Source organism: Protomyctophum parallelum (assembly GCF_964188405.1).
Source record: "Protomyctophum parallelum genome assembly, chromosome: 2".
NCBI lineage: Eukaryota > Metazoa > Chordata > Actinopteri > Myctophiformes > Myctophidae > Protomyctophum > Protomyctophum parallelum.
The window spans coordinates 42,161,947-42,189,214 of NC_139699.1; the positions used below are offsets into that span (position 1 = coordinate 42,161,947).

At 43.0% G+C, this 27,268-nt stretch overlaps 1 protein-coding gene across 1 annotated transcript; it reads right to left on the reverse strand.

The window, feature by feature from the left end:
- On the reverse strand, positions 1-26,758 carry plekho2 (pleckstrin homology domain containing, family O member 2). Its single transcript, XM_083759809.1, has 8 exons — positions 26,531-26,758; positions 16,380-16,529; positions 13,813-13,932; positions 8,981-9,085; positions 8,151-8,249; positions 5,970-6,548; positions 1,442-4,867; positions 1-1,313 (listed from the first exon to the last, which is right to left on the reverse strand). Exons 1-7 carry the CDS (start codon positions 26,540-26,542, stop codon positions 3,227-3,229), a joined length of 2,706 nt encoding a protein of 901 aa, XP_083615935.1. The 5' UTR covers positions 26,543-26,758; the 3' UTR covers positions 1-1,313; positions 1,442-3,226.
- Positions 26,759-27,268: the final 510 nt, after the last annotated feature.

The following is a 27,268-nucleotide window of genomic DNA, read 5'->3' on the forward strand; positions in this document are numbered from 1 at the left end:
ATTCAAAGTTTTGGGTCTGAGAGGCTAAACGTCATCAAATGCTGGTCCGTGGCTCAAATGCCCAATAAATAATGGACCTTGATACAAAAAGGGTTGAAAACCACTGTACTATAGAAGATGAAGAAGTTATGTGCATCTGTTTTCTTTAGGCACATAACAGTACAATCTAATGTTATATTTGGACTATTTAACACATATGTGCACGGTTAAAACTTATTTTTTTACTAATGTAAACCCCACAAGCAAGATGTGTTCATACAATAAAGTACATCACAGACAAAGCGACATTTTCTTATACTGCAAACTGTGCATGGATAAAGAACTCTATGATTATTATTAGGTAGTACCATGTCCAAGGCATACAGACTCTGCCATGCAGTCTGTTTTTTGTATTATTGACCAATACAATTCTATAAAAGAGGAAAATATTCTTAGCCTGGCTCCAGCCCTGAATGGCTACCATTAAAAAAATAATGTTCTGGTGATTCAGGTCTGGTGACTCTCCCTACGGCAAATATTATAGAAAAAAAACAAAAAACATAAAGAAAGATTAAACAAGTGAGCGTCTGGCTCAATGTGTAACATGGAAATGTAAAGGGGAGTGGTGGTTAGTCTGGATGTGTAACATGGAAATGTAAAGGGGAGTGGTTAGTCTGGATGTGTAACCAAGGTATATGAAATGGAGATAAGGTCACCAACGTCATTTTCGCTATCACGCAATTCCAGACGGCAGATTCGTCGCACCATGGGAGCCAAACTACACCCGGAAGTTCGGCAGAATGCCAATTAGAGCTCAGTGACCAGCTCATGAACACTATTTCTGAATGACTGAGATCTTTTTTAAAGTAATCGCTTCTGTCAAATAACAGAAGACATATAACACATTATTGTCTGCTGTGTTGCTTTTCGATCTGTACACTGTTTAATTTTATCTATATCTAAAAAAAAAAGTAGGCCTACGTTTCTGTGAAGTATCACAAGACCGTTTCCTGTCTGGCAGCCAAATCTCGCGATACCCCCAGAACAGAAACGATACCTTCTGCTGTTTAAATCCTCAAATAAAATGATGTAGGCCTACTGTGCACTCTGTGCACATCGAAAAGCAAGTGATTATAAAACAAACTGTGATGATATGTCTTCTTTTATATGCCTTAACCGATTATATGACACAGCTAGGTCTCAATGGTTCATAAATAATGTTTTTTTATGAGCTGGTCCAACTTGCTCCATTCACTGCTTTGTATTCATGTAACTTCCGGTGCGAGATTTGGCTCAAAAGTGTCATGGCGCAGCACAGTCATGTGACCATGACACTTCCTTCTCCAAGCTTCCTTGCGTCACGGAAATGTAAAGGGGAGTAGTTAGAGTCTGGGAGAGTAACACGTAAACAGGGACATGCACACATATACATCAAAGGGGGCTTCAGCCCCTGCCCTTTTACCCGTCTGTTAAACAACTGCCCTCTACGGACCATGAATGCAGCATTTACTATGGTGAAAGAAATGGAAATACCACTCCTTTCCATGCCATGCCGGAAGCAGCAGTCAGGAGAATTCCTATTTTTCCCCCCGAAGTCTCCTGAACTCGAACGTAGCATTTTGCGTTGAACACATTTGTTTAGAAATCCAGGTCGTACAACCGCATCTCCACTAATTAAAGAGTGCATGGGTATAATAAAAATAATAAATAAAATAAAATAGCAGATCTTCAAGCTCTCAACGCATTGCAGCACGACGCGTTGTGAGCTTGTAGATCTGCTATTTCACAATTTATTTTGTCCAAAAGTGCACTCTTTACGGGATGTCAGCCCCTTCCTCTCTAACACTGTACGTCCCTGCATATAAATGTAAAGGGCAGTTGTTTTAAGAGTCTGGAAGTTCTTGTTTTTGATATTAATAAACAAAAGAGGGCAAGGCAACTTGTTGATCAAACTATCACTGGTATGGGCTCAGTGGTGGAATGTAAATATACTGTACATTTACTCAAGTACTGCACTTAAGTACAATGTTGATTATTTAGTTTTTCCAATTTTACTCTACATCTACTGTCAGAGGCAAATATTGTACTTTTACTCCGCTACAAATATTTGAAAACTAGGCCTACTAGTTACTAGATTTTAATTATTATTACTAAACATACAATAACCACTTCAGCCCTATATATATTTCGGCCATATTGTGAACTTAATTGTAAGATCTGCTATTTTCAAGACAAGATTTTTAAAGTGAAACAGGACACTCTGCATATAGAGTACGTGCTACTTTTGGTACTTTAAGTACATTTTGATGCCAACACTTTTGTACTTTTACATTTTTTATTCCAGTCTTTTACTTGCAGGTAAGTATTTCTACATTGCAGTATTGACACTTTTACTTATGTAAAAAAAAAAGTGGGAGTAGCCTACTTTTTCCACCACTGGCTGTGTGTTCTGTGCTATCGACATGCACCATTCGATATGTTTAGGACACAAAACCAAATTATTACAGACTATAGTAATTGTAACACTTTATTATTATTTCTTTCTTTTTACTGGAGTAACCCTTTTTTTACGGACTACTTGTCACACAATTTTGTTATTATTATTTTCACCCAAAACAAATTCTCTCACCTTAATTCTTCATTTTCTTTGCAATAAAGAAGACATTGTAAACATCTTGAAAAAAGTAATTACAGAAACATCCTGAGATACATTGTTCTTGTTTCATGAACAATGTTTCATGTCCCGCAGCATTGGCCATGTGACGAGGATCATGTGAGAAGGTGGATTTAAGTATTAAAAATGTCTGATTAATTTGGTAAGCTGTTAATTTGGTTCATTAGTAAGCTGTTAATCGCATTCCCCGACTCACCGTATACAGTGGCTGATTAACTGTCAATTTGCATTCAAGTAATTATGGTAGGAAATTATCGATGTGGAATGTAAGCAAATACATTTACAGCAGAACAGCATAGCCTAATTTATTTATAATTATACCGAAGGTAAAACGTTTTAATTTATATGGAAGGCAAAATGCAACACAGGTTTAGTTGAAAATCAGTTCCTTTTGGTGAGCAAAAGTGAGTGTGATGAAGTATATATAAATTAGGCTTAAGCATGAATGACCTTCGGGGGACAGTAGGAAGTAATTGCACTTAGTTAATTATGCGCAGACAGTTGGCATGTGCTTCTGTCACTCTGCCTGATAGATGGCTTCCGGCAGTGCACAACGAGTCAGTTCTCTTTTCATCACCAACTGATCCTCTTGCTTGGACTCTGCTGCGCCTGCTTCGACTCCTTGAGAACCTTCGCTTCGCTGAGGAACTTATCAGCCTTCCTGAGCTTCTCCATGGCCTTCGTCAGCAGCTCCTCTGGCGTGGTGGAGCCTTCTCCCTCCTGCGACTCGGACACTTGACGCAGGAGCTCCCGCGTCTTTTCCATCTCCAGAGCCACCTGGCTCTCGAGCTCCGTCGGCGCGGCGCTACTTGGTGAGGCGGTGCCGTTGCCCGAAGCCGTGATGACGTCTCTGACGATCGCGACGTCCGCTGCTGCTGCGGTCTCGGACAACAGATCTCCCACGGAGGCAGACCTCATGGTGGGTTTGAGGGGAATGGGAGGACGGAGGAGGAGAGACGAAGCCTGGCTGATGGCGTGATCCTGGATGAAGCCTACCCTGGGGGTCTCGATGTAATCTTTGCTCACGTCCACCTCGAGTCGTCTCGGAGTGTTCCCGCTCTCCGATGCCTCGCTGCCGTCATCGTCCGAGTGCTGACCACTGTCCACCGATTTCTCCTCCTCCCTCTCTCTCTTCTCGGCGTGCGCGCAGGACGAAGGCAGCGCGCCGAGGCTAGCCGGGTCACCGCCGCTCGGGTCGTTTAGAGAAATAAACACTGCCGGAAGCTCGCTCTTTGGCTCCGTGGGGAGTTTTGTCGTCTCCTCTTCTTGCGGAGAACCGACTGAGTCCCCTGATGACGCCGTTTGTGGTGAAGCCACAGCGTAGTTGGTCTCTTGAGGCACAGCACTGGTGGCCAACTTGGTTTCTTCTTGGACAGGCTGGGCTTTGGGCTCGCTGTGATCAGCAGGAGCCGCTGCTGCCTTGGATGGAGGAGGATGTTTCACAGGCTTTTTCTTCAGGACCGGAGGGCCAGGCCTCTTTTTGGTTCGCTCCGGCGTCAGCGTCACGGTGGGGGTCGTCGGCGCCACGGTGGGGGTCGTCGGCGCCACGGTGGGGGTCGTCGGCGCCACGGTGGGGGTCGTCGGCGCCACGGTGGGGGTCGTCAGCGCCACGGTGGGGGTCGTCGGCGTCACGGTGGGGATCGTCAGCTGACAGGACTTGTCGGCTGCGTTGCTACTAGCGGCAGGCACTTCGGGTGAAGGCTCGCGCACCTTGGGACCCGCTGTATCCACCGTTGCGGTGCTGCTTTCTTCCGAGTCTGTCACCACCAAACACTCCTCTGTGACACCAGGGAGAGCCTCTTTAGACACGGTGGAGGACGAGGACTCCGTCTCGGTCTCTGTTACACTGTTTTCTTTTATGTCCATGTCTCCCTCACTTTCCTTCTCATCCTCACCTCCCGTCTTGTTGTCCTCGACGCTCTTGCATCCCTCCAGCTCCTCAGATTGTGTGATGTCTTCTCTTGGCTCCAGCTCCTCAGACTGTGTGGGCTCTTCTCTTGGCTCTGCGACGGGCGGAGGTGGCTTCTTGTCTTTGGACGGCGGGGTGGGAGCCGGAGGAGGTTGTCTGGGGGGCTCTGGGCTAGACCTTGCTGCTTCTGGCGGGTTGTCGTCTGAGCCGCTAACAGATCCGGACCCGGCCTCCTCCTCCTCGGTGGGTTCCTGAGCGGGTGGGGCGCTGGGCTTGGCGTCTTTAGACGGTGGCGAGGGTGGCACCTGTAAAACAAGCACACAGTTTGTTATGTGTCAAAATTGTAAAATCATGGCCCGAACGGTTAGCTCAAACCCTTCTGCACCTAGGCTGCTGAGACAGCCTGGCGGTGTGCCGTGGGTTTGACTCCCGATCCCTATGGCCTTTGTCTCCCCCTCCCCCCATCTCTCTCCCGATTTCCTGTCAGTCTACTTTCAAGGCAGAAAAAGCAAAAATAAATCTTAATTGTTATTTTTTTGCATAATCATAGCGGACAGTGAACACGCGTTGGAGTTCTGCAGACTTGCAGAGCATGATTTGGAAGTAGATTAGTAGAACATACTGTACGATGTTTCGATTTTTATCAGCTTGCAGAGCTGATCAATGACATTGATGGACTTGGTCTAGTGGCGAGATTTTCACGATTGGCTGGCCTGCTCTAAGCCAAATGGGAGACTAGAGCTATATATGGCCAATGGGACACTAAGCTCGCTCTCCTCTCCCCCACGGTACCATGACTAGAGACTGCAAACGCCCCACTAAGGTACAATATGCAAGAGAATGGAATGCAAGCTGATATATAATGACTTGATTCATTTCTTGTTTGAAATGTTTTATCAGACGTAGCCTCGCAAGCCAGCCAGCCTCTCTGTTTCACTACACATTCATATCAGACCTGAGGATCTGGATATCGTCACGTCTGATCAATAAAGAAGTCTAAATTGGCTAAGCCTCGGTTTAAGACATGGAACGCATCTGTGTCATCTTTTAACTTTATCCATTATTTAAAACTTTAGCTATTGAAAACTCGCAAAAACGTGTGCAAATCTTTGAATATATATTCTTTCACGTGCAGCAAACGTTTTTAACTTGACATACAACATATTTTCAGATGGGGGTCGGCGGCCAATTACATAATATTTTTGGGGTCCTTGACATGAAATAGTTTGAGAACCACTGATATACAGTAGAAACATAAGGTTGATTTTTTCTGAAAACAATCATGATTTAGACATTTGTAGAATCGGGTCTCAGGTCTCAATGGGTTAAGCATATTGCAAACATGTCAACCCAAAACATGCAAAATCATTCAGATAACCAAGAAAACCACAGTAGTGCTCCACAGACCTTATCAGAGCTGTTCTCCTGGGTGGGTTCCTCCTCAGAGGTTGTGCTCAGAGGTTTGGCGTCTTTCGAGGGGGGTGCGGGAGGTTCCTCAGAGGTTGTGCTCAGAGGTTTGGCGTCTTTCGAGGGGGGTGCGGGAGGTTCCTCAGAGGTTGTGCTCAGAGGTTTGGCGTCTTTCGAGGGGGGCGCGGGAGGTTCCTCAGAGGTTGTGCTCAGAGGTTTGGCGTCTTTCGAGGGGGGTGCGGGAGGTTCCTCAGAGGTTGTGCTCAGAGGTTTGGCGTCTTTCGAGGGGGGCGCGGGAGGTTCCTCAGAGGTTGTGCTCAGAGGTTTGGCGTCTTTCGAGGGGGGCATGGGAGGTTTAAGGATCTTCTTCTCAGCCGGAGGCTCCGTGTCTGCACTAACGTCTAACTCCTCCTCCCGTATGGCGTCGCTGGTTTTCGACGGGGGCATGGGGGGTCTCATCGCCTCCTTGGGGGTCGTCTCTGTGGCAGTGTCGTCACGATGGGACATCCCGTTGGGCACGGCGGCGTCTGGAACGTCGAGGTCCAAACGCAGGATGCCGTCATGTGACACGTTGGCCACCTAGAGAGAGAGAGAAGAGAAATGCCTTGTTAATTCCGCATCTTGTGCTGAACTAACTTTTACTTGTTGTACCTTGGAACAACTAACCCTATCCCATTTTAAATAGCATAGCGCATACATTGGGCAACTGCAGCCCCCACTTATATTATTGATTTCAGCTGTTACAATTCTTAACATGCAAACATGACCCGCTTCAATTAGTATACTATATGAATATAGTATTACAATCTTATTGTCTTTTTGTCAGGAGAAACCTGACGAGTGTTTACTCATGAAATTTAGACGACAAGATCGACCCCCTAGTCATACTGACGTGGTGATGTGATTGGCTGCTTCTAGCCAATGGGACGACAAACAACGACAATGTTGCCTCTAGCCAATGGGAAGGGGAGGGGCAAATATCCCTGGCAGCAAAGCAGGCGGCAGACAGACATTGCAGAGCAACACGCATACTACAGTTATTTATCACGTTTGCAATGTTCGCACGTCACTATAACTTCAAACCAAACGCGGCTGAAACAGCGCAGCAGAACCACACACAGAACGTCGGCAACGAACGCAAGCAACGGCCGCAAAGTGCAAAGTTGTCACACTGACACAAATACACATTACTAAAATAATAGATTAGACTAATATGGACACACACACACACACACACACACACAACGGAGACAGTGCATGCAAACAACGGTCGCGAGGCGTGAGGTTGTGACACACAAACATACACGTTACTAAAACAATAATCATACTAATATGGGACACACACACACACACAACAGAGACAGCGCTTCTTTCACCTGACAAATATCACTGTGTGATAATTTCTTGTTTAATGTCCAGTGTATTTGTATTTAAGTTCATAAAGTTAACATAAGTATAACTAAATTTAAAATGAAATAAAAATGTTACTTTTCAGGATTCCAATTCCAAAATAGCAAAATAAATTACAATTTTTTTTTAAATAGCAAGAATAGCAGATTTACAAGCAAAACGCGTTGCAGAGCCACACGTTTTTAGCTAGTAAACCAGCTTTTTTTAATACTTTTGTGTGACATAGAATGACGAAGTATAGGTCATTAATTACAGAAAAATAGTAGTGTAGTGTATAGTGGCCCTCTGGAGTGAGTATCAAATATGGTATAGCATTACTCAGTTAAAGCAACTATTTTATTTTAAAACAGTTTTTAATATTTAATATCATATTGTCTATGTCCCTTTCCATTCCATGCCAGCTTGGAAAATCAACAATGGCGGACATTGTAAACAAAGTGGAAATGCAAATTTGGAACTGAAGACTGAAGAGAGGGAGGAATTATACAAAGTAGGGTGACATTGATGACATCACAGATACGACCAAATCAGTTGAGCTGTTCCTGAGAGCAATTTCCATAAAAGCCTATATGAAGAGAAATCCTGATTGTTCAAAATTGCATATTTGTGGGGATAGAAAAGCTCAAAAAACACCAAAAATTTAAAAAGTTGAATTTTATGTTATATGTCCTTTAAATAGTGTAGCATTCATTAAACGTACAGTTTACAGTACAGTGAGTACAGTGAGTACAGTGAGTACCGGTACACAGGCACACAAGCGAACACACATACCTCCTGCATGTGTATTCTGGTCGGGGGTCTTCTGTTGGGTCTTCCCTTGGGTCTCGTTCGTGTCACATGGTCTAAATTATTGCCTTCGTCCACCTTCACCTGTGAAACAATAACAGTTTCTCTTTCAGTAACGCCACGTGATGCTTTTATTCACTGATGTAAATAGGTTTTCAATGTAATGGGTCCCGGGACCCAGGGGTGATCTTTTAGATGGGTCCCAGGGAAATGTTATGAGTCCTGTCCTACTTCAACGACGTTAGAGTACAGTATTGAGTACAGTGTTGCATCCCAGGACCCACGGAGGGTGACAGGATGCAACTCCTTGCAACATGCGTCTACTTGCAACTACTTGTAAGCAAGGAGTTGCATTGGTACGGTTTGTTTTGTTGCAAGGAGTTACGAGTAGTTGCAGCTGGTGTGATTTGGGCCTAAGGATGCAGGCTATTTGCACCACTGCTGTCTCTACATAGTCCATTTATTCCGCAACAGTATGTACTGTATGAGTCATCCACACCCACACAAGAATGATAACCATAAAGATAACACTAACGAAAATTATGTTGCATCCATCCAATCCACACTGATGAACCAACATGTTCTGTAGTGTAAACATATTGAGCGTGAGGTGATGTGTTGCACATGACGCTTCTCCAGGATCTCTGATTAGCTGTCAGTGATCCTATATCGTTCATCAAAGAATGATCCCAAAATGTGTTTTTACATGAGCGTCTGACTCATCCTAAAGGCTAAGGTGTTTATTTTCTAATGTCTGCATCACTGTATACATTACTCCTTGGATAGGAAAGCACATGGTACGCAGGCGAAATTACCTCGTCAAAGATTTTATTCTTTGCTCTGTCGATGCCTTCCGTGAAAGCCTTGATCCAAGCGTCCTTGTCCTCTGGAGTCTGAGCCAGGAACTTTATATCGTGAACCTGTCGAGACAAAAACACAAGAGGAAAGTGAACAACACAGACAGCACCAACTAGTCCAGGAGAGTGGCACTGCCTTTCAGAAGACCTAGCGTCATGTCATTGTGCAACCATCTTTCAATGTAAAGAAATGGATACAAAAAGGATTGCACCAACAAACAAAAAAGAAAGAGTATACAAAATACAGTTGATAGTGAGATAATGACTAACTAGTCATAATAGGTGCCTTGTATTCAATACCTTAAATACATGTTATCGTTACATTTGTACAACTGTGCATACTACTGTAGTACAGTAGACCTCCTACTGTATATTTTAATGACTCAGCTCTGAGGGACAATGTAAACTTTAAATAGATGCGGTGTGTCAGCCTGTCTGGTGACCTAACCACCAGCAAACACACAAACTTAAGCCCTGACCACACCAGCGGGTCGCCATGCAACTATACTTGCAACACGCAACCATTATTCCCAATGGCAGTTGCAAGGAGTTGCATTGGTGTGGTTTGTTTTGTTGCAAGGAGTACTAGTTGCAAGGAGTTGCAGCTGGTGTGGTTTGGGCCTAAAGCCCTAACTACACCAAAGGGTCGAGACGGTTTTAGCGTTGTCCCTGCAGTGTGATATGTCCTGTTGCACATTGACCCCCCACCCCCCCACCCCCACCCCCTCAATGGCCCAAACCACACCAAAGGGTCAACAATGCAATGATGACCCTTTGGTGTATGTGGTTTGGGCTTAAGACCCAAAGGCCATTAGTTGTGAGTCAGAATGCTGACGCGTGCGTGCGTGTGTGCATCTGCAACAATAAATGCTTAGTTCACATTCACACACTGCTTATTTCAGACCCAGACTTTCACTGGCGTCCCGCCATGCAGAGGAAACTGGAGAGCAGAAGAAAACAAGCATGTGCATCCTGGGATAATGTTTATCCAACAGGAGGACATGCGGCCACTAGACACACCAACGGTGTTTCCATTAACAATAACAGAATGTCTCCATTAGTTTAACAATAACAAATGAAACCTTGCATGGACAAAACCGTTACTTTTTTCAGTGTTCTGTAAACATGTTTATTATAGACCTGCAGGCTGATTCTACGAATGTCTTCAAAATCTTAACATGGAGTTCGCCAGAAGCATAGAAAGCGTAGATTAACTTTTGTCTGGCAGCCCGACAACAGCGTAGACTACATTTTGATCAGATCACATCGATAGCTGTCTCTCGTTAGCATCACAGTGTAAAGTGGGACAGTGGCCATTTTGAAGATGCGCGCGCATCCACTTGCACTCTATGTGCTGCTTTCAATGGCCTGTATCTCCAAATCGGCACAATGAATGTCGTTTCTTCAACGGCCGACAGCAGGCACTGTGATACTCGCGGTCGGGTTTTTTCTGCACCGAGTGCGACCACCGGTCAAGACACCACACACAGAATTATGTCATCGTAACATCCGGTTACGGATATTTGGCTCTTCAAAATAAGGGTTGAAAGCGGAAAAACCCTGGCAATGCGCGATAAATAGATTAATTAATCAGTTTAAAACCTCGCTATGACTTCTATGAAACACTTCTATGAACACTTGAAACAGGAAATCTGAGTCAGGATCAAAGAAAGTAAAAAAAAAAAGGGAAAAACATACAGTATGGTTAAAAAGGGGTGTGTTGGGGAGGGAGGGTGGATGGACTCTTTGAGAGCGGTTTTGAATATTGGTGCCCATCACAACATCACTAAACTGAAGTGTGTGCGTGCCAGAGCCAAAGACAGTGAAAACATCCCTGTGTGTTATTGTTAGGGCTGTCCCCGACTAAGGATTTGTATAGTCGACTATGATTGGCCAAATGTTGCCTATAATAGTTAACTGGTAGTCCACTATTAGGAACTATTGGACAAAAATGCATGATTGGACAAAAAATGCATCTGTATTTGGCCGCTGACCCCCATCTGAAAATTTGTTCCAGGGACCTCCCAGAAGCAAAGATGTGAGTTAAAAACGTTCTGAAAGAATATATATTCTAAGATTTGCGCCACACTTTGACGATAAAAAATAGCAGATCTACAAGCTCATAGCATGGCACTGTGTGTGCTATGAGCTTGTAGATTTGCTATTTTCGAATAGCTAAAGTATAACATAATGCTTGGAACACCAAAAGTAAAAGGACTCATTGAGCAGAATGTCCCATAATCTCCATTCCAAGTTTTGAAATGTATTAAAAATATATATTTGAAAATAGCAGATCTACAAGCTTACAATGTGTTGCATCGTGACACATTGTGTGTCTGTGTGTGTGTGTTGCGCGCGCACGGCCACGCACGTGCATGTGTGACTCTGCCTGTGCTCATTCACATTGTACGACGAATGCATGAGCACACGTGCAACTGTGTCATTTTTTCCCCTCTCTCCCTTTAACACAGTGACCAGGCATGGAAATGAATCACACACACACACACACGCACGCGCACACACACACACACACACACACACACACACACACACACACACACACACACACACACACACACACACACACACACACACACACACACACACACACACACACACACACACACACACACACACACACACACACACACACACACACACACACACAAGGTATTTGGGCTGCTGGCTCTGCATACCCAATCCCATCCCCTCCCTACTCGGCTGACATCTGCTTAAGTTGCGACGTTGGCCAATACTCTGGTCTCTCGTCATCTGTTTGTAATACAGCATATTATTTCACTGCTCTGGTATCCCACTGTCTTTCCAAAACCCCTCCATTGTCCCCGGTGATGGTGATGGTGATTGTGATGATGATGATGATGATGTGCACAAAAGTGGAACCTTAACCCATTTAGACCTAGGCTCGATTCTACAAAATGTCTTCTAAATCATGAGTTTTCTGTCACTGACAGTTTCTATATGGTGCACACATTATTTCATGTCAAGGACCCCAGAAATTGCAATTGGCCACCGTTCACTCTGTAACAATATATATTCAAAGATTTGAGGCACATTTTCACGATTTTCAATAGCTAATGTAAATCATAATGCTTTAATTAAAACACCAAAATGGGCTACACTACATCTCAGAGGCAAATATTGTACTTTTTACTCCGCTATACATTTATTTGAAAACTTTAGTTACTAGTTACTTTGTCGATTTGGATTATTATTACAAAACCACTTCCACCTTATATTACATTTTGGCCATTTGAAAATAAACAAAATGTAATACATTACAATACAAAATAATCTATATTTGAAAACTTTAAATGGGACATTCTGCATAATGAGTACTTTCTACTTTTGGTACTTTAAGTACATTTTGATGTCAAATACTTTTACTCTTTTAATCTTGGTGTTGTCCTGGACAGTCAGCTCTCGTTCAAAGCTCACATCACAGCTGTCACTCGATCATGTAGGTTCACACTCTATAACATACGACGAATTAGACCGTTCCTCACCCAGGAATCAGCCCAGCTCCTAATCCAGACAACAGTCTTGTCAAAACTCGACTATTGTAACTCCCTCCTTACTGGCCTACCAGCATGTGCACTTAAGCCTCTCCAGCTGATCCAAAATGCAGCAGCTCGCTTGGTCTTCAACCAGCCAAAATTCTCACATGTCTCCCCCCTGCTCCGCTCCCTCCACTGGCTCCCGGTCGCTGCCCGCACAGAATACAAAACTCTGATGCTGGCATTCAAAGCAACCAAAGGTATGGCTCCCCCATATCTTACAAGTATGATTGAACCCTACAAACCCTCCCGCGCACTCAGATCAGCCAACGCAGGGAAACTGGAAGTACCCTCACTAAAAACGCCGGGACAACGCTCCACACGTCCCAAACTCTTCTCCCTTCTGGCTCCAAAACTGTGGAATGCACTTCCCATTGCAGTCAGAACTGCAGCATCACTCCCAATCTTCCGCCGTAGCCTGAAAACCCACCTTTTCAGACTCCATCATGGCCCATAGCACTTACCCTAACCCCTTAGATAGCATTTCTGTTGGCTTAGATAGCATTTGACACAGACTTATAGCATGTTATGTAGACAGCACTATAATTGTATTGTATATAGTCATAGCACGCCATAGTACATATGTATAGCATAGTAGTGAATCTGTATAGTTTATTATGTATAGTGTATGTATAGTTTCATCATATAGATATTCCACTGTTCCTTCTTAGTTTACGCATGTTTCATGATAAATGCTTTTATGTGATGTATTCCCATGCTTTTGTTCTTGCTTAAATGTAAGTCGCTCTGGATTAAGAGCGTCTGCTAAATGCCTAAATTGTAAATTGTACTCAAGTACATTTTGAATTCCAGACTTTTACTTGTAACAGATTACTTGAATATTACAGTATTGATACAGTACTTTTACTTAAGTAAACTTAGTAAAGTACTTTCCCACCACTGTATTTTCTGCAGGAGTCGTGGAAATACGAGTATTATAATTTTTTCGTTCTTTTCACAAAGAACTCCCAAGGAATCCTGCATCTCATACAGGGTCAAATTAACCATGATTTTACTATATGAATTGGAGTCACAGAGATTAAATGACATTAAATAGGGGTCCGTAGCCTAATCCTAATGCATTTCAAACTGGGGGTCCTTGAAATTAAACGGGTTGACACACACACACACACACACACACACACACACACACACACACACACACACACACACACACACACACACACACACACACACACACACACAGTTGCTCACCTTATTCCCGGCTCTGGGGGCTTTTATCAAAGCCAGTCTGTTCTTCTTAAAGCGACCCTTTAACTCACTGCATCTGTCATAGTTGTCCAGGTCCAGTCTCTCCAAGCAGCTCTTCAGATCCTACACAAGACAAGAGGTTTACATTCAGGACGGGAACCCCTTTTGGTTGTTTTAAGCATTATGTCAACAAACCATGTGCAACCCAGATTCGGCACAAACAAGGGACTAAATGTATTTAGCTCTATTAGCCAGGCTACCAAAATGTGGCATAGGAGCCAATACCAACGCCCTACCAACAGTCATTAAGACATGCAAAGCACTTGACTCCTTCACAACTGCTCTCAAAGGGCACCTACGGACGGCTGCAATTCGAAACTGGCCCCCGTAAAATCTGAATCCCCCTCCCACCCCTGTTCCCCCTCACTGTATATGTCTCTTTTCCCTTTTTACCTCCTCTATGATGATTTCCTGTTTTGACTATATAGTTGTGTATATTCGTACGTCTCTAAATGTTTTGATGAATTGAAAATGGTGGGCCCTATTGTAAACAAGTGTAATGCTTTATGCCTTTATGGTGTCATCCACTCACAGTTAACAGTTTTTTTATATTGAGTTGTACTTGAAATGTACTGTAATTCTGCACGTTTTGTTGCCAAAACGCGTTGGTCCTCCCTTTTTGTGTAATGATCTTTGCCCTGCCTTAACTTACAATAAAGGCTTTTTTCACCTCACTGGAACAGAGTGCCTTGGATCATCTTCTTTATTTTCATGATTTAACCTCGCTAACGAGCACCTGTATTCAGTTCAACAAACAAAGGACCACGGCAGCACTCCCTTCCTCTATTCAAAGCTTTACATTATTACTGGAAGATTCCCAGACAGACGGCACACTGTGGCCTTTTCTACCGGCTGGGAACTGGTTCAGTTCTTATCCATGAGACAGAGCTCCAAAATTAGAATGTTATAGGGTCAATATAAGTAAATTAATATACGATGATAACCCTTCCACAGGAGTAGCTTTTTCATATTTATCACACATTTTGTAATTTTCACCTACAGTACAGGCCTACAGTATATGATACGTGATCATTTAATACCCCCACGCGGTATAGTTAGTTACTTTCCACCACTGCATATTGGTGTGGGAAAGAAAATGGAGATATACAGCAGTAATACCCAAGGATTATTATTTAGGAGGAATAGGACTGTGACATATTCAGAAACAACTCACACAGGGAAATGTTGTTATAGTTACTAAGGGTGGTTATGAAAGCAGTGCTCAACTACGTTGTAATACCATGTGAGAAATGAGGATGTTAATTTAAATGAGATCAGACCGACATTTCTTGCTCTTCATGTGTTTTTGTAGATTTGTGGAGTGCAGCGATCACGATGCTTTGCATTATAGGAACCAAACAGCGGAAGCTACAGTGTAGCACACAGTAGTTGCGAACGCGGTGAGCACTAACTATGAGACCTAGCAGAACATGTCTGTCTGTCTGTGTGTGTGTGTCACGCTGTCTCACTATTTAAGAAGCATTGAGACCTTTGTCATGTAATTGGTTCAGGAATATAAAAGAAGACAGGTTGTTTTCTATAATCACTTGCTTTTCGATGTGCACAGTGCATCTAAACAGCGGCAGGTATCGTTTCTGTCTCGGAGGTATCGTCAGATTTGGCTGCCAGAAAGGAAACGTTGCCTCTATAAAAGTACACAGTGCACACATTGAAAAGCAACAGAGCAGGCAATGATGTGATATATGTCTTCTTTTATTCTCCTGAGCCAAGTATTTTATAAAAGTCTCAACCATTCAGAAATAGTGCTCACATGCTTGTCCACTCGGCTCCATTGACTCCAATGTATTCCACCAGAGTTTGGGCAGCAGATTGCCACCCAGTGTGACCAATCTGCCGGCTGGAATTGCAGGGTAGAGAAAATGACGTTGGCGGCCTTTCCTCCAATAAGCTTCCTTGGTTGATAGGATGGTTTTCTGTGTACAGTGAGGGGCTCATGTATTGTCTGGGTGATAAGTTGTTCTATACTTTTGCACTTTATGGTTATTATGTGTTGTTGTTTTTTTGTTAAAATAGACAAATCTCCGTTCGGTTAGGGATGGAGCTCGATAACCGATAACAAGCTTATTGAGTACCCGTTATCAATAAGCTTTATCGAGCATAGCGGCCCATGACGTCATGAGGCGATCAAGATATGAATGTAATCACCCACGCTGGCATAGACATGTTGGTCTAAAAGTGTATTGATACCTGCCAACCAGCGCTGTCTGTTTATGCTTTTAAAGTGACTGTACACACATTAACCAGTTAACAGTTTCTTTAATATTATTTTCCAAAAGTAAAATGGTCAATTGCCTTCCGTCTGTTAGAAAAGTACTGTATTTGAAGGCCCTAGGAAAATATATTCTGTTCAGAATTAATTGTCTCCCGTATTTTCACAAAATAGAACATGCTCGATAGTGGGCTCGATTAGAACCTGGCTCAATAAGCCTGATCGATAAGGTGCTCGTTATCAATACACCAAACATTATTATTATGGATTGGTACACCACCTCATTTTCATACACCACAACCTCGGTCTTCTCCACATGGATGAAGCGCTCCTTGTAGTTGCCCAGGAGTCTTCCCGTGGCCCTCTTCAGCCAGCCTGCTCTGCCCAGGAACACAGGCCCTTTGCTTTGGACGCCGTCCTCTTTTGCACCCTGTGGAGAAGTGGAGGGAGAGAGAGAGAGAGAGAGAGAGAGAGAGAGAGAGAGAGAGAGAGAGAGAGAAAGAGAGAGAGAGAGAGAGAGAGAGAGAGAGAGAGAGAGAGAGAGGAAGGAAATCAACGTCACAAACTGCTGCAGAGGACTGACAGGAGGGAGCAGTGCCCAAGTTGTATTCCAGTTATTATGTGCATACTAATGTGCATGTAGCCTCAACCACAACACTGCTGTTCGGCCAGCTAAAGAAAGGTTAATATCGGTATTCATGTCAAAATGGAAGGACGCTGTTGAAAGAGAACATTATTTATTTTACCATATTCAGTTCGTCAGTCGACCATGCATTGGCCAATTTTAACATGGGATAATGACATGCACAAAATAGGGACGCCAGGTTGAAAGATCATGCCTTCAATGTCCGCCTTCTATAGAGAAATACAACTGGAGAGATAAAAAGGCTACATAAAAACACTCTTGTAATGAGAGAAACTATGTCGCCATCATCATGTTACTACGTGACATGTTCTAATGCTTGGGCAGAAATGTGTCTTTGCATGAAGACTGTGAAAGTCAGTGTGTCCGTCGTTTAACCCATTTAGAGCTGAGGTCGCCTCATAGCTTTTGACCACTTTTAACCATTATTTTACCATTATGTTTTTTGTTTTTTTCCTGTATTCCTACAGAGACTTATTACTTTGTTTTCTTGTTTGTCATATATATTAATTGTAGTTGGTGAGGGTAGGCAAAAAAAGCTTCAGCCTACACCTTTTTTGGTCATATAAATGTATCTGTATATACTGTTTCATTGTGTACATGAACTGAAGAGCAAAATAAAACATTGAAAGTGAAAGTGAAGTGAAACCATTATTTTAAACTTTACCTGTTGAAAGATAGCAGAGCTCAGCCGCGCTATGAGCTTGTAGTTTAGTTTTTATTTGTTGACGAAATTGTCAGTATATTTAGTCTTAGTTTTAGTCATCATAGCTTAGTTTTCATTTAATTTCCATTTAGTTTTCATCAGTTGAAAAAGGTAGTTGACGAACATTTTACGTCTTACTTTAAGTCGACGAAAACAACACTGCTTAAGACGTGCCTACTTGTCATGAGCGCCCGCGTAATTAATTTAGGAGGACGAGTATACCTGTCGATATGATGTGTTAATTACCACTTTAGCTATACAGCCCCAGGTATAGTATGGCAGACAACTATAAAATGTTTGTCGACTACCTTTTTTTACCTACGAGAACTAAATGGAAACTAAATTAAAACTAAGCTATGGCATTGGTGACTAACACTAGTTTTTATTTGTTGACGAAATTGTCAAAATATTTAGTCTTAGACTAAAATGTTAGGAAGGGACTAGTGGACAAGCCCCTTCTTTTTTGGCAGTTGTGGAAAGTAAAAGGTGTGTGTGTGTGTGTGTGTGTGTGTGTGTGTGTGTGTGTGTGTGTGTGTGTGTGTGTGTGTGTGTGTGTTTCTATTTCTATGGCAGGAAATTCCTCAGGATATCTTTTTTTCACAGGTCATCCAACAGTTTTTTCCCCCACACACACACTTTCACTTTGACGTTGAAAAGAAGAGTGCTTCTTCGGTAAACACACCGCCGACACAGTGATGGAAAAAGGAAAGCCAGGCAGTGAAAAGATGATGTAAACCAGCCCATTTCACATCAAGGTCCATTATTTATTCTGCATCTGAGCCACGGAACCACCATTTCATGACATTTAGCCTCTCAGACCCAAAACTAAAGAATATTTTGTTGTCGTTTGATAAGATTTTGTCCACAATTCCATGTTGTATTGATGTTGGTACCATTAGGAGAAATAACAGGCAAACATTGATCAAAATAACAATTCTTCTACATTCTCTAATTGTGAGGACTAATTGTCTGGACACAATGCAGATGTTTAACAATTATTTAACGCTTCAGAGCGTAAAAGATTTATCAACTCTCCATCATTTAGCTGGGGACCACCTGGAACCCCCTCAAGGACCACTGGTTGTCCCTGGACCACTGGCTGAACACCACTGACGTAAACAAAGTACAAGAGAAGAGAGAAAGGCCTGAAAAGTTAACATGAACCTCAGCTGTTGTGGAAGAATAAGGGGATTTCCATTGACAACCATTCATTGTCAATGGAAGCAGCCTATAGCGACATGAAGATGCAAAGATACAGTCTACCATTCATTTTCAATGGAAGCCAGCGACATGAAGATGCAACGATACAGTCTACCATTCATTTTCAATGGAAGCCAGCAACATGAAGATACAAAGATACAGTCTACCATTCATTTTCAATGGAAGCCAGTGACATGAAGATACAAAGATATACATCCGACGTTTGTAGCTGCTACAAAAGCTACAATAAAACTGTAACACACACACACACACACACACACACACACACGCTGATGAGAGACAGAGGAATGCGAATGCTTCCACATAGTGTGCGTGCGTGCGTGCGTGCGTGCGTGCGTGCGTGCGTGCGTGCGTGCGTGCGTGCGTGCGTGCGTGCGTGCGTGCGTGCGTGCGTGCGTGCGTGCGTGCGTGTGTGCGTGTCTCTGGGTGTGGTACTGTAGAATCCTCATAACAGATTGGCAGGGAGAAGCTGCAGTTAAAGCATACTTGGTTTCCAGTGTGTCTTCAACTACATGCACTACAACTACTAACAACTAGTAGGTCTGACTCTGGTTCAACGACAGTACAACTATACTAACAGCTACACTACAACTACTAACAACTACAGTGCAACAACTGTAGGTCTGACTCTGTAATGTCGTCAACTATACACTTCATATAGGAATAATACAGTAACGTTTCAACTACACTACAATAGATCGGACTCTGCACTCACTGTAATATCTTCAACTACAGTAAAACTACTAACACCAACTACATACTGTAGCTCTCACTCTGTTCCAACTTTTTGAAACATCTATGGGAAAAATTAATGGGGAATAATTTCCTGGTGCCCCCGTCGTTCTGAAAGGGGTCGGGATTGCGACACTCTATTAGAGAATGTAGAAGAATTGTTATTTTGATCAACGTTTGCCTGTTATCTCTCCTAATGGTACCAACATCAATAATACAGCATGGAATTGTGGACCAATTTGGATAATAAAGAATGACCGGGCCGAATTTTTTGTCCCAGTCCAGCCCTGGGCTCCAAATTTGGTCTTGCACAGGAAGTTATAATAGCCTGCTCTGCACAGCACTTTAGCCATGACTAAAACGGCTGCAGTGCATGCAGTCACACAGAGGAAATTACTTTTCGGGTCAATCTGTTCGACATTCTCATCTGTGGTGGTGTGTATTAAACAAGTGTGAACATTCATGCAGGTCAACTCTGACGCTGTCACGCGCAAAAGCGTGCCGATTGTTAATAGCGAGGAAGGCGTGCATGCTAATGACAAACTGTGACTCATGACATACAGGAGGTCTGTATCTTCTTTGTGCTCTAACGCAGTGCTTTTCACCCCTTTTCATATAACAAGGTCCATTATATATACTGTATTCAGCGTGGCTCAATATCCAACGACAACAAAATATGTTTTAGTTTTGGGTCTCAGAGGCTAAATCTCATCAAAATGGTGGTCCGTGGCTCAAATGCTGAATAAATAATGGACCATGATATGAAAAGGAGTTAAAGTGAGAGGAAGAAGTGGACGGGGATTTTGTGCGAGGCAACACCTTATAATGGACATCATGTGTTCCGTATAAATGTTAGGTCAGGGCGCAGGGTGTACAGAGCATCTGGGATTCATTGGGCTCTGTGCTGACCTGCCCAGATTCTACTCACCACAAAACCTCAGTGGCTTCATCTCTGAGCACAGGACACCTTGACCCCACTGCCCACGTTAGAAAGACAGAGGCTGCTCGAGAGAAATAAGTAACAGAACGAGGCGAGGAGGAGGGGAAGGAAAGTGCTGCCAATGCTTATTTTAGTAGGGTTCATCAAAGAGGGGCGAGATCATTCCTCGACTAACGGCGTCGTTATTTTCATTGACGTCATCGCAACGAGCGGCCCGCACGTTCGTTGTAATTTTTTATTATAATGTTCTTATTTTGATCATGAGACCCAATTACTGAAAGTCTCTCCAGGTTTTCTTCACAACAATATGTATGACACTGATTTACTACGACACATAGGCCTAAGGCACATTAGGAGTCCAACTAGTAGTGGTTCTCAAATGTTTTATTTCCACCACCCCCTTAACTCTGAGAGTGTACAAATGGAACCAAATGGAGCGAGACGGAGTTACAGACCTGTAAGATCTGTAACTCCTGTAAGGTCTGTAACTCCGTCTCGCTCCATTTGGTTCCATTTCAGGGTCATTCAGGGCTATATAGCTCTTTACAGTATGCCTTTCTGGTGATATCATTGTCCGGCCATTTGCATGTCCGTGGCAAAAATAAAAAATAGCTTTGCGATGACCACTGCTTATTAGGCAACAAGAAAATGGTATCTATATCTGAAAATAAGCATGGAGCTCATATCTGTTACTGTCTCCATGTCTGGCCTTCTGGAGAAAGAAAGACAGACCCCCCCCCCCCTCCCCCCAGAGACACATCCCCCCCGCCCCCAATGTCTGATGTGCTGGTTTTCTCTTTCTCACACACAAAAGCACTCTCCCAGAGAAAGAGAGAGAGTGCTTCATCTCAACACTGCTTCAGTACTTTGAAACTTCAGTTTCACACACACACACACACACACACACACACACACACACACACACACACACACACACACGCAGCCCATTGTAGGGGAGTGGGGAGCTCATGGGCGATTGTCTGTGTGAGAGAGGGGTTAATTGTTTTGCGTGTGACAGATAATGTGCCAGTGTGCTTTCCCCTGGCGCGTAACGGGACGGGTCAGGGCAGAGCGGCCATGAACCACGTCACAAGCACGCACTCTGGGTCACTGGAACGCCAATGAAAGAAAGGATCATGACTCAGAGAGCAGAGACAAAAGCCATTAGTATGCTGGAGTGGTTCGTCTACAGTGACTGGAAGGGAAAGGTTGTAAATATGTTGCACGATAACAAACACAAGAAAATGACTCAAGTCATTACATATCAGCTTGCATTCCATTTTCTTAAGCATATTGTAACTATAGTGGGGCTTTCTGCGGGCGCGTTTGCAGTGCGGTGTGTCCCATTGGCCGCGGGGCTTAGCGTCCCATTGGCCGTGGGGCTTAGTATCCCATTAGCCATATATATAGGGCTAGTCTCCTATTGGCTTAGAGGCCAGCCAATCATGAAAATCTCGCCACTACTGTACATCGCTACTAAACCCGATCATTGATCAGCTCTGGAAGCCGATAAAAACCACGCTTGTGTGAGGTGAGGGGCGCTCTTATCGTCATACATCATTCATCATACATCGCATTCCGTGCTCAGCCAATCAAAAAATGGTACACACAAACACACAAAGCTTATAGGCATAGGAGGGGCTAGCGTCCCCTCAAAAATATAAGATAGGCAAATCGTCTGAAATGACAGAAAGATATAATAGCTGGCGGTATATAGCCTGGAGCAAGTTGGCCACTGACTGGGCAGTGAGCCAGGTAGTGGGTGGGTGTCACTCACTCACAGCCAAACACTTTCCACCCAAAACCCCAACCAGTCTGTTCCACTTGGATTCAACTCTGGAGTGGAAAAACAAATGCTGACTTAATATCTGCCTGAACAGCAGTGTTGCCTAACCTTACCACAGGGACTATCTGAACTAACCCTTTAATATCTACCTGAACAGCAGTGTTACCTAACCTTACCACAGGGACTATCTGAACTAACCCTTTAATATCTGCCTGAACAGCAGAGTTACCTAACCTTACCACAGGGACTATCTGAACTAACCCTTTAATATCTGCCTGAACAGCAGTGTTGCCTAACCTTACCACAGGGACTATCTGAACTAACCCTTTAATATCTACCTGAACAGCAGAGTTACCTAACCTTACCACAGGGACTATCTGAACTAACCCTTTAATATCTACCTGAACAGCAGTGTTGCCTAACCTTACCACATCTGAGCTAAACCCTATAGCCCATTTAGACCTGAATGCCCCCCCCCCCCCCCCCCCCCCCAGAAGCAAAGATTTGAGTTAAAAACGTTCGCTCTGAAAGAATATAAACACATGCATTACTTAATTAAAAAAAATATTTTTTTTGATCTCGTCTACTACACTTATGTACAAAATGAATGATGATGCATCCCCAGATGGCAGTAAAGTGACAAGTTAATACGTTTAAAAAAGGCCAAGTTGTCAAATAGTTTATAACCGATCTACAAGCTCACAATGCCCTGCAGCGTGTTGAAGAGGTTAATGCCTCAACTTTTACAATTCCAAGTGCTTATCAGGGTGGTGGGGGCAGAGCCATACAGTAAGACAGAGTTACGACATTGAGGGGGCAGAAAACAGCCCAGTCACATGGTTCATGTACTCGTGTGAGCCCACAGACTACAATGCATTCCGGAAACTTCCGGTTGTCCCCATTCAATACTTCCGGTTGTCCCCATTCAATAGAGGTCTATGTGGAAGAGCCTCGCCCCATGAAGTGAACGGAGTTGTCGTAACTTTGTCTTACTCTATGCCCCAGTTAGAATATGATTATTTTGGGGGGGTCGCGTCCTGAAAAGGTTGAGACGCACTGCTCTATAGGCTATAGCCTATAAAATATTAAACTACTCTTGTCTAAGAGTTGGCAGTTGGGTGTGTGGGTGAGCTAATAAATAATTTGTAGTGAAAGTGAAAACACGTGTAATTTAACAATTGAGCAGACATCATCTCTTCTTCTAGTGTCTTAAGTTCTTCATTATTGGACACGGCTGTAAATAGGCGACCATGTATCTAATAATCAAATGACTGGTGTCGTTGTAGGCCTACAAGTGTCACAATAAAAGGGTGCGGCGCGGATGCAATCCACCAGCACACACATTAATGTAGGTATAGGCCCGGCAGTGAGTTTCTGCTTTCTCACAGTATAACTTCCTCTTTCTTCTCAAGTTTGCTGCTTCCTGTAAAAAGCTCACCTTCTGCAGAAAGCCATGTGACATTCTGTAAACTGTACTGTAGTAGTAGTAGTAGTAGTAGGTGGTCATCTATCATCATCTGTCCTGTAAAAAAGCTCACCTTCTAAATAAAACCATGTGATATATTACTGTAACTGCATTACTGTAGGTTTTTTTTGTTTGTTTGTTCCCTATAGGCCTACATTTTGTTTTGTTATGATTATTTAAAAACATAAACAGGTACATAAACAGCGACAACAGGTTGATGACTACAAGTACCGTATTTGGGTTCATAATATATATCTTCTTCCCAAAAGTACTTTCGAACTAGGAAGGGTATGGCCTGGTCAGCCTGCAATGACATGCATAAGATCTGGTCATCCCAGGTTAGTAAGATCTACTCTATGGCTCCGAGACATGGACACTTTCAAAGAAACTAGAGAAACGGTTTGATGGCACTTACATTGCTGTTTCCCTATTAAAGTTGGTTCACTGCATTTGAAGACAGTGTGCGGGTGTTTGTTCTTTTTCATTTTCGGGCACCTTACCCTCTCCTACGCACCTGTCACCTGTAGGTGTGCAAAAGCCTTGCTTTTTATTACTTTAACTGAGGTAAAAAGTACTTTTTTCTGAGTACTTTTAGGTCGGCTGTTTTTCTTTAAGGGTCGCAACGTCTGCCTTTCAGACATATGATGACGTCAGCTGGCTGCCAAGTCTATGGACTTTTAATATTTTTCTGGGAAAAACTGAAACCATTCTCTTCTGAGAAAATAGTAATCTCAGAAAGGCAGGTGCATGGCTTCTTTGTTTGAGTGGGTGACAATCACACTGAGCAATAGCCGGCTATTAGACGTGCGTCTAATAATGGGATAAAAAACGTCTAATAATGAAAGTTTTTTAGACCTCTATCCTTAGATTAGACGTTGATTAGCTGTTGTTTAGACGTCTATATATAGACGGTCTATTAGACCAAAAAATGCTCAATGGGATATTATCACACGAAAAGATAAAATGACCTACCTAAGTTCCATCCTGGAGGCAAATCTTTCCGGTGATAAAATGGCCACCAACAAAGGTCATGATTCCTATACAGGAGCCCTCGTACAAGGTTTCTTCGACTATGCATGCACCTCCTGGTACCACAGCACCTCTAAGGCCCTTAAAACAAGGCTCCAGACTTCCCAAAACAAACTGGTCAGGCTACTAATTGGCCTCACTCACCGAACCCACCTCACCTCTGCCCACTTTGATAGGCTGGAATGGCTTTAGGGTTGATGACAGAGTACAGCATCTTGCAATGGGTCTGGTCCACAAGATTCGATACAGCACCAAGATACCCATGTACCGGTCTAAATACTTCCTAAATGTCAACTAATGCCACACCCTTAACACCAGAGGGAGTAAAACAACAATGTGCAATGCAACATGCAAATCCTTTGATTCCTTCAAATGCGCTCTCAAAGGGCACCTACGGACGGCTGCAATTCGAAACTGGCCCCCGTAAAATCTGATTCCCTTACCCACCCCTTTTTCACTGTAGGCCTATATGTTTTTTTTTCCTTTTTACCTCCTCTATGCTGATTTCCTGTTTTTGGCTATATAGAAGTGTATACACATGGTGGACCCTATTGTAAACAAGTGTAATGCTTTATGGTGTCGTCCACAGTTAACAGTTTTGTATTGAGTTGTGTTTGAAATGTACTGTAATCAATCTGTTAATAAATATTTCAATCAATCAATCAATCAATCAATCAATCAGTCTTATTAATCCCCCCCCAAAAAAAATGCGTCAAAACATTTATTTGACTTTAAGCAGTTTAAAACTTGACTGAGCAGTGGAGATGCACCACCAACATACATACCCATGTACCTGTCTAAATACTTCCTTAATGTAAACGAAGTCCACACCCACAACACCAGAGGGAGTGCAACAAACCATGTACAACCCAGATTCGGCACAAACAAGGGACTAAATTATTTTCGCTCCTATGCCACCAAAATGTGGAACGCCCTACCAACAGTCATTAAGACATGTGAATCCCTTGACTCCTTCAAAACCGCTCTCAAAGGGCACCTACGGATGGCTGCAATTCGAAACTGGCCTCTGTAAAATCTGAATCCCCCCCTTTCCCCTCACTGTATATGTATCTTTTCCCTGTTTGCTTCCTATGATGAATTCCTGTTCTGTTCTTTAACTACATAGAAGTGTTTGTATGTCTCTAAATGTTTTGATGAATTGAACAATGTGGACCCTGTTGTAAACAAGTGTAATACTTAATTGGGTCGTCCACTCACAGTTAACAGTCTTTGTATTGAGTTTGTGCTTGAAATGTACTGTAATTCTACAAACTGTTAATAAATATTTAAATCAATCAATCAATGTAAAGCGTACTCAGTAATGTGTAGGTACTCTTACTCAAAGTACTGGGGTCGAGTAGGCTACTCTACTCTCTGTATAGGCTATGCATGCATGACATGACAGAGCCATGCAAGGCCCCTTGATGAAGCAGGATGTGGATGACTGGTTGGTTGGCAGGTGCGTTTGTTGCCAACAGAACTGATGTTGACATCAAGTCAGTCACTGTAGCGATGCAGCGAGTGTAGCCTATAGGCCTAAGTATTTTGTATTATAGGTGATGATGAAAACCCATTAACTGAAATTAATACAATGTTGTTAAAAAACTAAAAAACTAAAACAAAACTATATCAAACAGTTCATAACTTTATAGTTGGCCTGTAAGTAGTTAGAAGTCGAACCGATGCTATTCTACAACTATACGACCGAAGTTCTGCGAGTAAAGAATCCAACTATATAACTACATCATATACTGTACATACATCGCACTATAATTACGTTTTCTGCGATTCCCTCAGACTTAATAGCATACTAGCCTACTGCAGGGCAGGGCAGTAGAATCCGTTATGTGTGCAGACAGACAGACAGACAGACAGACAGACAGACATATACAGTATAGGCTATACTCACATCATCTCCCATGATGATAACACTGGGCCGTTACAGAATCCGTTATGTGTGACTGCAGACAGACCAAGACACTCCCGTCACTGATCTCTCCTATTGATGGTCGTCGCACCTCGTCGATACATGTCCAACAATAACATGACACGTAAAGACACAAATAAGGAACTGCGTGTGTTGCGTTTTGAGTTTTGACGTTAATAGCGTAGCTGTCTCTTTTCCTCTTCTGCTCTGAGTCTGAGAAAGAAAAAAAAGTTCGAAGAAAAAAAAAGTTTGGTTTCCGGGTAAGTCCCCAAATGTCTTAGACACACTTGAATGAGTTCCCTCGCTTGCTCTCTCTCTCTCTCTCTCTCTCTCTCTCTCTCTTCTGTGTGTGTGTGTGTGTGTGTGTGTGTGTGTGTGTGTGTGTGTGTGTGTGTGTGTGTTAAATTGATTTGTTGCAAGTGATTATTATTATTATTATTATTATTATTATTATTATTATTATTATTATTTTAAGATGACATAATTCAGTCCATAACACCAAATGCATCAGGAAAAACTGACAGAAAACGTTTACCCTGCCCTGCAGTGAAGCGCCACCCACAGGGGATTATTATGAACTGCACTTGCATGAGTCCTCTGTGTGTTTGATTATTGATTGAAAATGTCTGTGCGTTATTCACGCTCAGATACTAGATGGCGGATGCATGGGAACACACAGACGTTGTTTATTGTTCTATAGTATAATTTCAATCATTTCAA

Bases quoted from the DNA above. Each gene is read 5' to 3' on its own strand.
- plekho2 (XM_083759809.1), bottom strand. The intron at 13,933-16,379 runs GTGGTGTACCAA...TGTCTTGTGTAG, and splicing joins TTGTGGTGTATGAAAATGAG to GATCTGAAGAGCTGCTTGGA. The intron at 8,250-8,980 runs GTAATTTCGCCT...ATTGTTTCACAG, and splicing joins AGAATAAAATCTTTGACGAG to GTGAAGGTGGACGAAGGCAA.